The sequence below is a fragment of the Capra hircus genome, chromosome 7 (assembly GCF_001704415.2).
Source record: "Capra hircus breed San Clemente chromosome 7, ASM170441v1, whole genome shotgun sequence".
NCBI lineage: Eukaryota > Metazoa > Chordata > Mammalia > Artiodactyla > Bovidae > Capra > Capra hircus.
Genome location: NC_030814.1, coordinates 102,658,807 through 102,673,497, shown reverse-complemented (window position 1 = coordinate 102,673,497; position 14,691 = coordinate 102,658,807). Strand labels below are relative to the sequence as shown.

Below are 14,691 nucleotides of genomic sequence, written 5' to 3'. Positions count from 1 at the left end.
TTGGTTGCATCTTGACTGGGAGATCCTCCAGAAGTCACCCAGATGGAATTGCATTCATACACACAGGAAAAGTGGGCAGTGTTCTCTTTCCCTGCTGGGCTCCAAAGTTAAGGAACACCACTTATGTCCCCCAAAGTTGGTTCAGCCTCCTTTGCCCTCACCATGCACCCTCTAAAACTGGCTGCAACATGTCCTCTGCTGCCTCCCGTCTCCCCACCCCTCCCCACTCCCATCTTCTGCACAGAATGTACCAGTTGTACCAGCCTAGTTCTTGTCACCCAACCCTCTGCCCTTGTCCTCACCTGGGTGGCAAAGCCAGGCTCCTGACTCTCTTGGGAGGGTGGAAAGGGTGGGTAGGTCTGGAGAGTTTGGCCAAGCTCCTGATTCTTCTGCTGTGTTCGGGTCCAGGTTTCACTGACATATTCAGCAAATGAGACCCAACCCGGGGAAGTCGTCGACCTGCGGCTCAAGGCTGCGAGGGGCAGCTGTGTGTGTGTTGCTGCAGTTGACAAGAGCGTTTACCTGCTCAGGTCTGGGTTTCGGCTGACTCCCGCCCAGGTGAACTGGGGCCCTCGGACACTGCATTCTGGCACTTGCAGGAGGTCTCTTCCTTTTCATTAACTGAACACAATCCATATAAACCCAGCTTCTCTCTCTCCGCTGGGTTCATTCTCAGCAAACCCCACCCCTGTTGTTGCTTGGGTATAGTTGAAAGATCTTGGAGTCAAATCAAATGTGACATTGTCTGGGTCCCACCTCTTCAGCCCCAGTTTGCCCATCTTTAAAATGGGTTAATGCCCCAACTCTTGTCTCCTCTAAGATTGGTTCCCAGTGATCCATGTGAGAGAAGATTGAGATGGGAGCATGCCAGACCAGTTGGGGTTGAAAAGAAACCCTCATTTGACCAGTCCCTGTTGCCTTCTGCCTGTAGGTTTTCCGGGAATTAGAAGATTATGATGTTTCTGATATCTTTGGGGTGTCCAGGGAGGATGGACCCTTCTGGTGGACTGGGCTCACGGCCCGACGACGCCGGCGCTCCTCTGTCTTCCTGTGGCCCTGGGGCATCACCAAGGATTCCGGGTTTGCCTTCGCTGTAAGGAGAGGTGGTCTTGAACCCCATCATCCCCTTCTGAGCTCTTCTTCCTCTGAAACAAAGGGTCTCAGGGTACAGAGCTGGGTCAGGGTGGAAGGTTCCAAACTCTGAGAGCTACAGAATCTTTTTGATTCTCCCCAGTGGAAGCTTGGATGCAAACCTTCCCAATTTGCAAAAGAGATGAGCGCAGAATGAGTGTTCATTGGTAACCTCAACTTTGTTCTGGAGCAAACTAAAACATCGTTCTGGAGCGATGACCTTGAAAGTGCTTTGGTGGAAGGAAAACCTTCACAGGGTCTTCCCATGTGGCGCTAGTGGTAAAGAACCCGCCTGCCAGTCCAGGACACATAGAGATGTGAGTGTGATCCCTGGATCGGGAAGGTCTCCAGGAGGAGGAAATGGCAACCAACTCGTTTTCTTCCCTGGAAGATCCATGGGCAGAGGAGCCTGGCAGGCACAGCCCACAGGGCTGCAGAGTCGGACACGACAGAAGCAGACAGCACGCGTGCACACCTTCACGGCGTGTGCAGGTGCTGTGTTGCCAGGTGGCAGCCCTACCCTTGCTGGCGTTTATAGCTCTCATCCAGCTCCTTCCTTCCTGGCTCCAGGGACCAGGAAGCTGCTGGGGGTGCAGTCGACCCAAGCGTCATTTCAGCCCGCATGAGCATTCTGGCGGTCTCCACTTGAATGCATGAGGGCACTTTTCATCCCCATTTTTAAATCATTTAAAAGGCATCCTTGGGAATTCCATGGTGGTCCAGTGGTTAGTACTCCAAACTTTCACTGGCGAGGGCCCAGGTTTAATTCCTGGTTGGGGAACTACTGCTGCTGCTAAGTCGCTTCAGTCGTGTCCGACTCTCAGCGGCCCCATGGACTGCAGCCCACCAGGCTCCCCCGTCCATGGGATCTTCTAGGCAAGAGTGCCGGAGTGGGTTTCCATTGCCCTTTCCAATGGATGAAAAAGTGAAGTCGCTCAGTCGTGTCCGACTCTCAGCGGCCCCATGGACTGCAGCCCACCAGGCTCCCCCGTCCATGGGATCTTCCAGGCAAGAGTGCCGGAGTGGGTTTCCATTGCCCTTTCCAATGGATGAAAAAGTGAAGTCGCTCAGTCGTGTCCGACTCTCAGCGGCCCCATGGACTGCAGCCCACCAGGCTCCCCCGTCCATGGGATCTTCCAGGCAAGAGGACCGGAGTGGGCGCCACTGAACTAAGAACCCGCAAACTGCATGGTGCAGCCAAAAAGGAAAAAAGGCATCGCTTTCCTCCCATTTTCACTATAGAAAATTTCCAAAGCTATAGAAAGTTGAATAAATTAGTAAACAGCTGCAGACCCACCACCTTGGTGGCACGCTTAGCGTGTCGCTATAGCAAATGCGTGTGCGCCTGTGTGCTCAACCGCTGCAGTCCTGTGTGACTCTTTGCGACCCTGTAGACTGTAGGTCACCAGGCTCCTCTGTCTATGGGATTCTCCAGGAAAGGATACTGGAGTGGGTTGCCATACCCTCCTCCAGAGGATCTTCCCAACCCAGAGATCAAATGGGATCTCCTGCATTGCTGGTGGATTCTTTACTGCTGAGCTGCCCAGGAAGCCCATTAAATATATACGTATATTACAACGGTAATAATTGAAACTCACAGGCATTGGCTCTGGGTCTGGCTTAGGCACTGTACCAATTGATTTTTTTTTAATTGAGGTGAAATTCACATAGCAGACATTTGACCCATTTAAAAAAATGTATTCTTTCTTTATTTTTTTGGCTGTGCTGGGCATCATGTGGGATCTTAGTTCCCTAACCAGGGATTGAACCTGTGCCCCACTGAGCTGGAAGCACAGAGTCTTAACCACTGGACAGCCAGGGAAGCCACAATTAACCCATTTTAAAGTGAACAATTCAGCGGCATTTAGTACATTCACAGTGTTGTGCAAGCCAGCACCTCTGTCTAGCTCCAGAACACCCCAAAAGGAGATCCTGTTCCCATCAGCAGTCACACCCTATCCGCCCTCCCCCAGCCCTTGGCAACCACGGATCTGCCCACGGTTTTAGACAGTTCGTAACGGAACTAAGAGATGTGGCCTTTTGAGCCCAGCCCACAGACATTCTGCCCCCAACTCTGTTGTGCCCTGGGTGGTCACTTGGTCTCACGTCCCTCTTGGTCCGTGTCGCCAAGCCTAGAGAGAGGACTGACTCCCCCAGGGCTACGCAGCAGCAGTGTTGGGCCAGTGGCTTCTGGAGCCAGCGTATCCACTTCCCCACTGTGGCTGGGCGTTGTCTGTTGCCTAGGAAACGGGCCTGGTGGTGATGACAGACCTGGTGAGCCTAAACCACCGGCAGGATGGCGGCTTGTACACTGACGAGGCTGTCCCCGCCTTCCAGCCCCACACAGGGAGCCTGATGGCAGCCGTGTCCTCCAGACAGCCCCCCAGGTAACTGCCATTGCCTTGAGTAGGGTTGTGTAAACTCATGGTGGCATTTGAGGCTGGGTCATTTTCGTGTGGTGGGGCCAGCCTGCGTACCTTAGCAGCATCCTTGATCTCCACCAACCAGATGCCAATAACAACCCCCTTCTTCTGGGTGCAGCAACCCAAACCGTCTTCAGACATTGTCCAGTGTCCCCAGGGGGCCAGAGTCCCTACTGGCCCAGCAGGTGGCAGCACTAGGCACTTTGAGTCTCCCCACCTCCCCCCACCCCCCGCCCCAGTTCTCGCCCCTACCCACGTGCTTGAGGTTGGAGGTTTGGGGGTGCAGAAGAGAGAAGGTGTCGCGGGGGAGTAGATCTGCCTGGGGACAGAAGAACTGGGGCAGGATGGGTAGTTGGAGTTTGAGCCTCTCATTCAGAGACTCTGCTTAGAAAATTCTCTCTACAGCCCTCTCTCCCTCCCACCATTTCCTCCTTCCTTTACTTCCTCTCTCTTTTGCTTCCCCCTCTGACTCTTTATCTTGTGGAGTTAGACACCAAAGTAATTAATTTTCAGCCTTTTTTAAAATTTTAACTCAAGCATTTAAGCCTTTTGAAGGTTATGAATTTTCCTCAGAGTATTGCTTTGGCTGCATCTAACTTGTGCTAGGAAGTGTTTCCATTACTGCTGGCTTCCAAATAGGTTGTAACTTGCGGAACAGTTACCTTTTTGAGCTGTGACTTGCCTAGATATGTTTTCAGTTTTCAAGTAATTTTTAAAATTACTACCTTTATGTGTTTTATAAATGTGGGTCAGATGGGCAGTGTGGCCAGTGAACATGGTCTGTGTGATATCCCTTGTGGCCCACAAACATGGTCTGTGTGATATCCCTTGTGGCCCACAAACATGGTCTGTGTGATATCCCTTGTGGCCCACAAACATGGTCTGTGTGATATCCCTTGTGGCCCACAAACATGACCTCTATGATATCCATTGCCTGGTTTTTATTTTAGAGACTGACTATATGGTCAGTTTTGTAGATGCTCACATCTACTTGAAAAGAATATCCAAGCCCCTGTCATTGGGCATAGGAGTCTCTAATGTGTACTTTTGATGGTGGTACCCGAATCCTCCACGTCCTTGCTCACGTTCGTTTCCTTGTCTGTTTGCTAACTTATCACTTACTGAGAGAAAAGAGCTCCCATCTCCCCCTGGGATTTGTGCCTTGGTCTCGAATGGAAAGCGTTGTTTCCTGGGAGGTGATGTCTCGTCTTCTCCCGTCTCCCCCTTTGTACCCCTCTTACGTTCCTCCATCTCTCACTGTCTTCCTTCCCACCTTCTTTGTTCTCTCCGGCTCTCCCACTAGCTCCTCAACTCCAGGTCACAGCCAGCCGACTAGGGAAGGGAGAGGGTGTTTTGAAGACCTTGCCGCCTCTCTCTCCCTCTGGATGTAAGGGTGCATAAGCTGGGAGAGGGGAGTCAGGCCTTGGATGTACCCTCTCTTGCCAGCTTATCCAATGAGAGGCACAGAACCAAGTGGGCCAGGGATGGGGTCTGGTGGTCATCAGTGCCTCAGTAACTGGGTCTCTTTGGAGACCTTGAGGGTGGCACCCAGACTCCTCAGTCCTTGCTCTGAGCCACAAGTGACCGAAAGGATCTGCCCTGCCCTGGGTTCGCTATCCGTGATAGTCTTCTTTCAAACCCTTTTCTGCCCCAGTCCCAAATGCTTGGGAAGGATTGAGCCTTCCCAATCCCCTAGCCTCCTCTGTGGTGGTTCCTGGGTACCTGAACCCTCCAGCTTCTTCCTGCCTGAGTCAAACATTTAGCAGGAGTGTGATAACCCCAGGAGAGTCCTAGTTTTCAAACTCCACTTCATGGCATGGACAGATCAGGTTTCCCCTATGGTATGCTGGAGGAACACGAAGGCGTTTCCAGGATGTGGCTGAATGAGGGAGGTGGAATATTGGCCCCTGGGCATCCCTCAGCCAGACACTTCTCTGGGGACCTGGAGCCTCCCATGTGCATGCCTCCTGAGAACTTGGCCTGTAGCGGGTCTGCAAGCAGTCTCTAAACCCCAAACCACAAAGGCAATTGTAAATTCCAGTGCAGAAAGGCATAATAAAGGCCTTAAAAAGCAAGTGTCTGTGCCTTTTTGTAATTGGATAATGCATCCTTCCTGGAGAAGGGAATGGCAACCCACTCCAGTATTCTTGCCTGGAGAATCCCATGGACAGAGGAGCCTGGCCGGGTACAGTCCATGGGGTCGCAAAGAGTCGGATATGACTGGGTGACTAACACACGCAATGCATGCTTATTCTGAAGACGAGATATTTTTCTTAATCATACGCATGTGGTTAAACTTTTTTCAAAGAGTATGAAAGGGTGTATCCTTTCATATATACAAAGGGTGTATTCCTTTTTCAAAGAGTATGAAAGGGTGTATCCTCCTTTCCCTTCTAAGAGGCAAAAATGCTTACTAATTCCTTAACTATCCTTCTAGAAATTTTCTGTGTAAATTTGTTGTTCCGTTGCTCAGTCGTGTCTGACTCTCTGCAACCCATGGACTGCAGCACACCAGGCTTCCCTGTCCTCCACTGTCTCCTGGAGTTTGCTCAAGTTCATGTCCTTTGAGTCAAGTGATGCTGTCTAACCATCTCATCCTCTGCTGCCCTCTTCTTCTTTTGCTTTCAGTCTTTCCTAGCATCAGGGTCTTTTCTAACGTGTACACACAGGACTTAAAAACACACACACACAATGGGAGAATACTATAGTACTGTTCTCTACCTTCCTTTTTTAAGTCAACAATAAACCTTAGAAACCATTCGGTATCAGTACATGTATGCTTACCTCACCCCTTTACACTGACGTGTAACATTCTATTGTGTGAATGTACTATCGTTTGGTAAACCCAATGCCCCGTTGGTGAAGATTCTGGCTGTTAGTTAATTCTCACAGTGCTGCAGTTAAGCACACTGTCTTTGCACATGTGTCTGTGGTTAATTTCAGTGTTCACCCTTCCGAGAGGTTGAAAGGGATATGAGCATTTTTAATCTTGAGAAGATTTGCCAAATGTCAAGTTGGGCTTGTTAATATTATTTTTTAAAGAGTAGGACAGTCCCTGAGGAATGTGGGCTCTGAGGCTTCCGAGGATAAACCAAGAATGGAAGCATGTGAAAAAGAATACACATACCCCCACGCACATATCTATATAATTGAATCACTTGGTGTACGTCAGAGTCTAAATGTACACAGCATTGTAAATCAACTATCCTTTAATAAAAAAAAAAAGAAACTAAAACAATGAAAGCACAGAGGATGTGAGGGAGAGGGAAGAATTCCATGTAGTGATGCAGAAAAACATGGTAAACCCAGGGAGGGAAATTTACAAAGTGAGAACTTGGGGTGGTCCCTGTGGCCCTTCTTACCTTCCAAGTTCAGGGTGTGAGGCACCACTCTGCCAAGCCTTCGATGCCTCACTTTTCTAGCTGTAATCAAGTAGAATGTTGATTAAAATTCTGCCAGGTGAAAGAATTAACATGTCAAGTCCTTGCAAAATAGAATGCTGACCTTTCCAGGTAAGAGAATTAAATAAACCGTGTTAACATATTCACATGTTGGGTAAGAGAATGAACATATTCTAGCCTAATCAAGTAGAATGTTAACTTACCAAGTAACAGAATTAAAGTTATGGAACTTTAATCATTTCTTTTAAAAAAATTTTTCGTAGAGCAGAGAAGAGGAAAAGGACCTTCTTCCCTGAAACATGGGTTTGGCACTGTCTCAACATCAGGTACAGTAAGATTTCTTTCCTTCACTGCCTTTGTGGGCTGACTCAAAGGCACTCATGAAAGATTGTTCCCAGTGGGTTTGCCTGGAGATTGGACACCAACATCTGAGTAAGCCATTGGGCATCCTTTTCTAACACATAAAACGCAAAGCTATGAAGTCAGCCCCAAATCCCAATGCAGCCTCGGACATCTGCCCGTGAAGTATGAAATGCGAGGGCTTCGTGCCTCTTACAGCTCCCTCTTGGGGTAACTCTATCCACTGTGTTTATATAACGAGCTCATTAAAATGATTACAGTTCCCTGAAACACGAACTCAGTTCCACCCACCCACCCCCCTCCTCACTCCTCAGGGGCCTTGGGCTCCTGCCCGCCAAACAGGCTGCTTTTCTCAGCACATTTCCTTCCTACATCGTTTTCTCTTTTCATTAGCCTTGAAGCAGCAGCGCTGTGCCAAACTCTTGCCAGTTGCAATTGGCTTTTTTCTTTCAGTGTTTAGTGTCAGAGCACCAACGACATTAAGCATTTTCTTTCGGTGCTTAGTGTCAGAAGGTAGTGGTGACCTGCCCTGGGAAACCAGTTAGGCATGAAAGTTCAGACCCCGGGGGCCAGTGGGTGGGCCAGTGGGAGGACCTACTGCTGAGCTGGGGTCCCCTTCTCAGCAGGCAGCGCCATGGCACATGCTCAGCCCAGAACCAAGCACACACGCGGGGGTTTCTCAGGCTGCCCTCTCTGATTGTGTCCCCATTATGGGCAGTCTTCCCTGCTGGTCAGAACAGATGCTGATTTTTTTTTAAAGTTTTTATTATTTATTTTTATTTTTGGCTGGGTCTTTGCTGCTGTGAGAGGGTCACTCTCTAGTTGCAGTGCCAGCTTCTCATTGCGACAGCTTTTCTTGTTGCACAGTGCAGGGCCCAGGTGCTTGGGCTCCGTAGTTGTACATGAGCTTAGTTGCCCCATGGCATGTGGGATCTTCCCGAACTAGGGATGCTCCCGAAGTAGGGCTCGAACCTCTGTTCCCTGAAATTGGCAGGCAGATTCTTGCCCATTGGACCACCAGGGAAGCCCAGGTTGCTGATCATTGCATTTTGTAATGGGAGTCCGTATTTAAGATGTGCTGTCTGTCCATCAGCAGAGATGTACAGAAAGTAGACATGTGTCTGCTTTCTGTGTGCAGGGTGATGTTTTAGGCAGAGTAGTGTTTTGGTGCCAAGAATGGCACCTTGAACAAGGCAGGTAGAGTCTCCTCACTCATAGAATTTATGTTTTATGCCCTTAAAGCCTTCATGCTTCAGTAGGGCCAGTGTTCTCATGGAGGGCTGGGGCCGGGGCTTGGGAGGAAGTGGAGGGACCCTTCAGGGAAGCTGGAGAGACTTGCAGGGCAGGTGGAGCCCAAGCTGAATCCCACAGGATAAACAAGAAAGGAGTAAAGGAGTCCAGGAGGTGGGACCCATGTGGGCAAGAGTTGGGGCATCGGAGAGGCAGAAGGGGCTGAGAGGAGGAGGCAGGGAGTGTGAAGGCTGAGTGTGCTGTGATGGTAGGTGTGGAGAGCCCCAGAGCGTTGCTGGGAGGCATTTGGCATTGGAGGTGTTCTCTCTCCCTCTGTTGGCTTGAGCACAGGTGAGTCGGAGAGTGTGGATCTGAGACTAAGGAGGAGGTTCTTGCTGGGCCCAGGCAAGGATTGGTTAGCTCTTTTTTTCCCCCCTAATTTTAAAAATTTGTAATATAACATTAACATAAAATGTACCATCTTAATTGCTTTTAGGTGTGCAGCTCAGTGGCGTTAAGAGCATCTATATCATTGTGCTCCCATTACCACCACCCATCCCCAAAACACTTCTCATCTTGCAAAACTGAAACCATGTGCCCATTAAATACTAATTCCCATCCCTCCCTCCTTCCAGGCCCTGGCATCCACTCTTCTTTTTGTCTCTGTGAATCTTACTGCTCTAGGGACCTCATATACGTGGAATCATACATTTGTCCTTATGGGGGAGCCTGGTGGGCTGCCGTCTATGGGGTCACACAGAGTCGGACACGACTGAAGCGACTTAGCAGCAGCAGCAGCAGCAGCAGCATTTCACTTAGCATGATGTTCTCAAAGTGCATCTACATCGTGGCATGTATCAAAATTTCCTTTCTTCTTAAGGCTGAATAACGTTCCACTGTATGGATGGACCCTGTTAAAAAAAATTTTTTTTATGGTCTCACTGTGCGCCTTGTGGGATCTTAGTTCCCCAGCTAAGATGGAACCTGGTATGGAACCTGGGCTCTCCACAGTGGAAGCTCAGAATCTTGACCGCTGGGCCATCAAGGAAGTTGCTGGATGGACCACATTTTGTGTATCCATTCAGCCTTTGGTTGACACTTAGGTTGCTTCCACCTTTTGGTTATTATGAATAATCCTTCTTTGAATATTGGTGTGCACATATTTCTTCGAGACCCTGTTTTCAATTCTTTGGGGTATATACCCAGAAGTGGAGTTGCTGGATCTTATGGTAATTCTGTATTTAATATTTTGAGAAATCACCATATGGTTTTCTGCAGTGGCTGCACCATTTGACCTTCCCACCAGCAGTGCACGAGAATTCTTCAAACGTTGAAGAGAATTTACCAGTGAAGCCATCACATCCAGCGCTTCCCTTTTGGGGGAGAGTTTGATCACTGATTCACTCTCCTTAGTCCCAGGTGCAGCTTTTGTAATGGTCTCGGCAGGCTTGAAAAATCACACAAACAGGGAGCAGGGCTCCACAGGCGCGTATGGGACAAGGAAGCCAGGCCAGGAAGTGTGGATGTTCCTCGGGGTGGGTGGGTGCCTGGCTGACTGGCAAGCTGGCTGGCTGGCACTCGGCATGCACAGAACAATTGGCCAAGACCATCCGGAGCTGATGAAAGTTCTTCCAAATGGAAGATGCTGAGCTTGAATTGTTGCCATGGTGACACCTGTGACCCTCACAGAGGCAAGGATAGATGCCCAGATCCTGCAGGACAGTGTCCCGTTACCCAGTGAGGCCACCTGGGTCAAGCTTCTGAGAAGGGGATGGAGAGTGCAGGTAGAGGAGAGAGGAACAGCCAGGCGTCTCCCTAGAACCCAAGGCCATGTCGCCGGATTCCTCAGTTCCCACTGGGCTGCTGCAGCACAGCCCCAGATAACAGCTCCTGGTTGCCCTTCTTTCCGCAGTGATCCATCTGGCGAGGAGACACTCAGCGTGCAGGTCCCTGACTCCATCACCAGCTGGGTGGGCGAGGCGGTGGGTCTGTCCCCCAGGAGGGGCCTGGGCATTGCTGAGCCCACTCTGCTGAAGACCTTCAAGCCTTTCTTCGTAGACTTCATGCTGCCCCCCTACGTGGTCCGTGGGGAACAGGCCAAGACCCCACTCAGCATTTACAACTACCTGGACACCTGTGCTGAGGTACCAGAACCGCCCTCCATATTCAGCCTTTCCTGTTGCCAGCTGGGGGGGAGGCGGGGAGGGGGCGGCATCCTTGATGTCGGGAGGCAGGGAGAGTTGTGGTTCTTTGGAGGGGGATGGGCTTGAGGGGCGCAGTACCTGTGATGTTGGGTAGGCAGGGGGAGGTGGAGTCATCTAGGAGGGCTGTGGGGTTAGCATCTGTGATATTAGCGAAGCAGGGGCTGGATGGATCAGGTCCTGCTTCACCTGCCGTCTAAGCCTGGGCAGGCTGTGGGTGGGAGTGTATGGTGAGGTTGGAGGTTGACAGATGAGATGGAGCCACTGTCCTTGACTCCGGGACCCTCAGGGCTTTGAGGGGGATGAGTGTCATATGCAATGACATGGAGTCAGGGGTCAGCAAACCTTCTCTGTAAAGGGCTAGATAGTAAATATTTCAGTCTTTGCCAGCCAGAGGGTCCCTGTTGCAGTTGCTCAACTTGGCCATTGTGCTTGAAGGCAGTCACAGATAACATGCCCATGAGTGGGCCTGGCCGTTTCCCCATAAATCTTTATTTCTGGACACTTGAAATTTGAGTTTCATGTAACTTTCATGCATCAAAGACTGTGACTCCTTTTAGTTTGTTTATTTGGCTGTGTTGGGTCTTAGTTGCCACATGCAGGGTCTTCCTTGCATTTTGCGGGATCTTTCATTGCAGCGGATGGACTCTCTAGCTGTGGGCTTGGCTGCTCCTCAGCATGTGGGATCTTAGGTCCCTGACCAGGGGTCGAACCCGGGTCCCCTGCATCGCAACATGCATGTGTGTGTGTGTGCTCACTGTGGCTGACTCTGTGACCCCGTGGACTGCAGCCCACCAGGCTCCTCTGTCCATGGAACTTCCCAGGCAAGAATACTGGAGTGGGTTGCCATTTCCTCCTCCAGGGGAATCCTCCCCCTCCAGGGATTGAACGAATGTCTCTGGCATCTCGGGCATTGGCAGGAGGATTCTTTCCCACTAGTGCCACCTGGAAACTCTGGTGGATTCTTAAACGCTGGACCACCATTCTTTTTTTTCTTTTTTTAAGTTTCCCTTCTTCATCCCAATCATTAAAAAAACAAAAAAGTAAAAACCATTAGCTGCCTGGCCTTACAGAAACAGGTGATGGATTGGATTTAGGTTGGGTTGTGGGCTTCCCAGGTGGGGCCAGTGGTAACGAACCCAGCTGCCAATGCAGGAGACGTAACAGACGTGGGTTCAACCCCTGGTTTGGGGAGATCCCTGGAGGAGGGCATGGCAGCCCGCTCCAGTATTCTTGCCTGGAGAATCCCCACGGACAGAGGAGCCTGTAGGCTGCAGTCCATGGGGTCACAAAGAGTGGGACTTGATTGAAGCGACTTAGCATGCACGCACGTGCCAACCCCAGCACAGAAGTGAGGAATCCCGGTGGCCCCCAGAGCAGGTACTCTGAATCTCAATTTCTACTGAAAAAAACTGATTGAACTTGTCCATGTTATTCCACCTGTTGGTGTGTCAGTTTCTACAAACGTCAAGCAGACAGGAGTCTTACAGGTGGATAAAGGGGTAAATGGGTCAGTCCGTATAGCTGCTAAGAATGGTGATTATGGATGTCCCACGGACCTTGTCGGTACTATTCCAACTCTTGGGGTCCCAGGGTCTGCAGGGTGCGTGCAGTGGCGGGGGAGGTGACTCCTTCTCAGAGGAGGTGGAAAGGCTACTGTATCAGTTTCTTGTGGCTGTTGTAACAAAGTAGCAGAAACTGGGCGGCTTAAAACAATGCAAATATATTCTCTCACAGTTCTGGAGGCTGGAGTCCAAGGTCAAAGTATGGACAGGGCTGGCTTCCTCCAGAAGGAGGCTCTGAGAGATGGCCTGTCCTTGACCTCTCTCCTGGCTTCTGGGAGCTGCCCACGATCCTTGGCATTCTCTTAGCTTGTGGCGGCCTTGTTCCAGTCTCTGCCTCAGTCTTCGCATGGCCTTCTTCTCGCTGTGTATCTTCTTTACATCATCCTCCTTCTCTGCACAGACTCTTGTGTCCAAATTTCCTCTTAGAAGAGCCCCTGTCTTGTTGGATTAGAAAAAGTAAAAGTGTTAGTCACCCGGTTGTATCCAGCTCACTTCAGACCCCCCTGGACTGTAGCCTGCCAGGCTCCTCTGTCCATGGAATTCTTCAAACAACAATACTGGAGTAGGTTGCCATTCCCTTCTCCAGCGGATCTTCCCAATCCAGGGATCGAACCTCGGTCTCCCGCATTGCAGGCTTGATGCAATGACCTCCTTGGAACTTAATGACATCTGCTGAGACCGTAGTTCCTAATGAGGTCACATTTACAGGTACCAAGGTTAGTACTTCAACATACTTTTAAAAAAACTTTTAAATTTATTTATTTGGCTGTGCCAGGTCTTAGTTGCAACAGGCGGGGTCTTTCCGTTGTGGCACGTGGGTTCTTTGGGCTTCCCTGGTGGCTCAGTGATAAAGAATCTGCCTGCCAATGCAGGCAACATCAGAGACTCGGGTTCTCTCCCTGGGTTGGGAAGATCCCCTGGAGGAGGGAATGTCAACCCACTCCAGAATTCTTGCCTGAAGAATCCCATGGACAGGGGAGCCTGGAGAGCCATAGTCCATGGGGCTGCAAAGAGTCAGATATGACTGAGTGCACACACACGTGTGGATTCTTCGGTTTTGGCGTGCAGTGTGTGAGCCCTCGGTGCAGCGTGTGAGCCCTCGGTGCAGCGTGTGAGCCCTCGGTGCAGCGTGTGAGCTCTCGGTGCAGCGTCTCTCGGTGCAGCGTCTCTCGGTGCAGCGCGTGAGCCCTTGGTGCAGCGCGTGAGCCCTCGGTGCAGCATGTGAGCCCTCAGTGCAGCGTGTGAGCCCTCGGTGCAGCGTGTGACCTCTCGGTGCAGCGTCTCTCAGTACAGCGTGTGAGCTCTCGGTGCAGCGCGTGAGCCCTCGGTGCAGCGCATGAGCCCTCGGTGCAGTGCGTGAGCCCTCGGTGCAGCGTGTGAGCCCTCGGTGCAGCGTGTGAGCCGTCGGTGCAGCGTCTCGGTGCAGCGCGTGAGCCCTCGGTGCAGCGCATGAGCCCTCAGTGCAACGTCTCGGTGCAGTGTGTGAGCCCTCGGTGCAGCGTGTGAGCCCTCGGTGCAGCATGTGAGCTCTCGGTGCAGCGTGTGAGCCCTCGGTGCAGCGTGTGACCTCTCGGTGCAGCGTCTCTCAGTACAGCGTGTGAGCTCTCGGTGCAGCGCGTGAGCCCTCGGTGCAGCATGTGAGCTCTCGGTGCAGCGTGTGAGCCCTCGGTGCAGCGCATGAGCCCTCAGTGCAACGTCTCGGTGCAGCGTGTGAGCCCTCGGTGCAGCGTGTGAGCCCTCGGTGCAGCATGTGAGCTCTCGGTGCAGCGTGTGAGCCCTCGGTGCAGCGCATGAGCCCTCAGTGCAACGTCTCGGTGCAGCGTGTGAGCCCTTGGTGCAGCGTGTGAGCCCTCGGTGCAGCATGTGAGCTCTCGGTGCAGCGTCTCTCGGTGCAGCGTCTCTCGGTGCAGCGCGTGAGCCCTTGGTGCAGCGTGTGAGCCCTCGGTGCAGCGTGTGAGCTCTTGGTTGCGGCATGTGGAAATCTAGTTCCCTGACCAGGGATTGAACCCAGGCCCCCGCATTGGGAGCAGAGTCTTAGCCACTGGACCACCAGGGAAGCGCCAGGACTTCAGCATATCTTACTGGAGGGACACAACCCAACCCATAACCACTACCCCAAGGAGGTGGGCTTGGTGATTTCAGACCCTGATGATGAGGAGGGATGGCAGACAATGTGGAGGGAGCCGTGAGGACCAGGATCAGGTGGGGGCGGGATGGGGAAGGAGCGTTTGGGGGCTGAGCCTCAGTGTGGCTGCAAGAGGGCAGGGGCGCCCTCCTCCACCTCTGTAATCCTTTGTGTACCATCTCAGCCTGGACATCGGCTGGTGAGTGAGAGGAAGAGAAGGGAGGTGGGCTCCCAGGGTTAGGGGCAGCCCTCAGG

General features: G+C 51.6%; 1 protein-coding gene across 1 annotated transcript in view; it reads left to right on the top strand.

Annotated features, from left to right (window-relative positions):
• Window positions 1-14,691, top strand: part of CPAMD8 (C3 and PZP like, alpha-2-macroglobulin domain containing 8) — a 100,819-nt gene that overhangs the window by 35,502 nt on the left and 50,626 nt on the right. Inside the window, exons 16-20 of the mRNA XM_018051356.1 lie at window positions 409-558; window positions 932-1,093; window positions 3,376-3,518; window positions 7,219-7,281; window positions 10,458-10,689. Of these exons, the coding sequence (XP_017906845.1) occupies window positions 409-558; window positions 932-1,093; window positions 3,376-3,518; window positions 7,219-7,281; window positions 10,458-10,689 (750 nt within the window). The remainder of the gene's footprint in view (window positions 1-408; window positions 559-931; window positions 1,094-3,375; window positions 3,519-7,218; window positions 7,282-10,457; window positions 10,690-14,691) is intronic.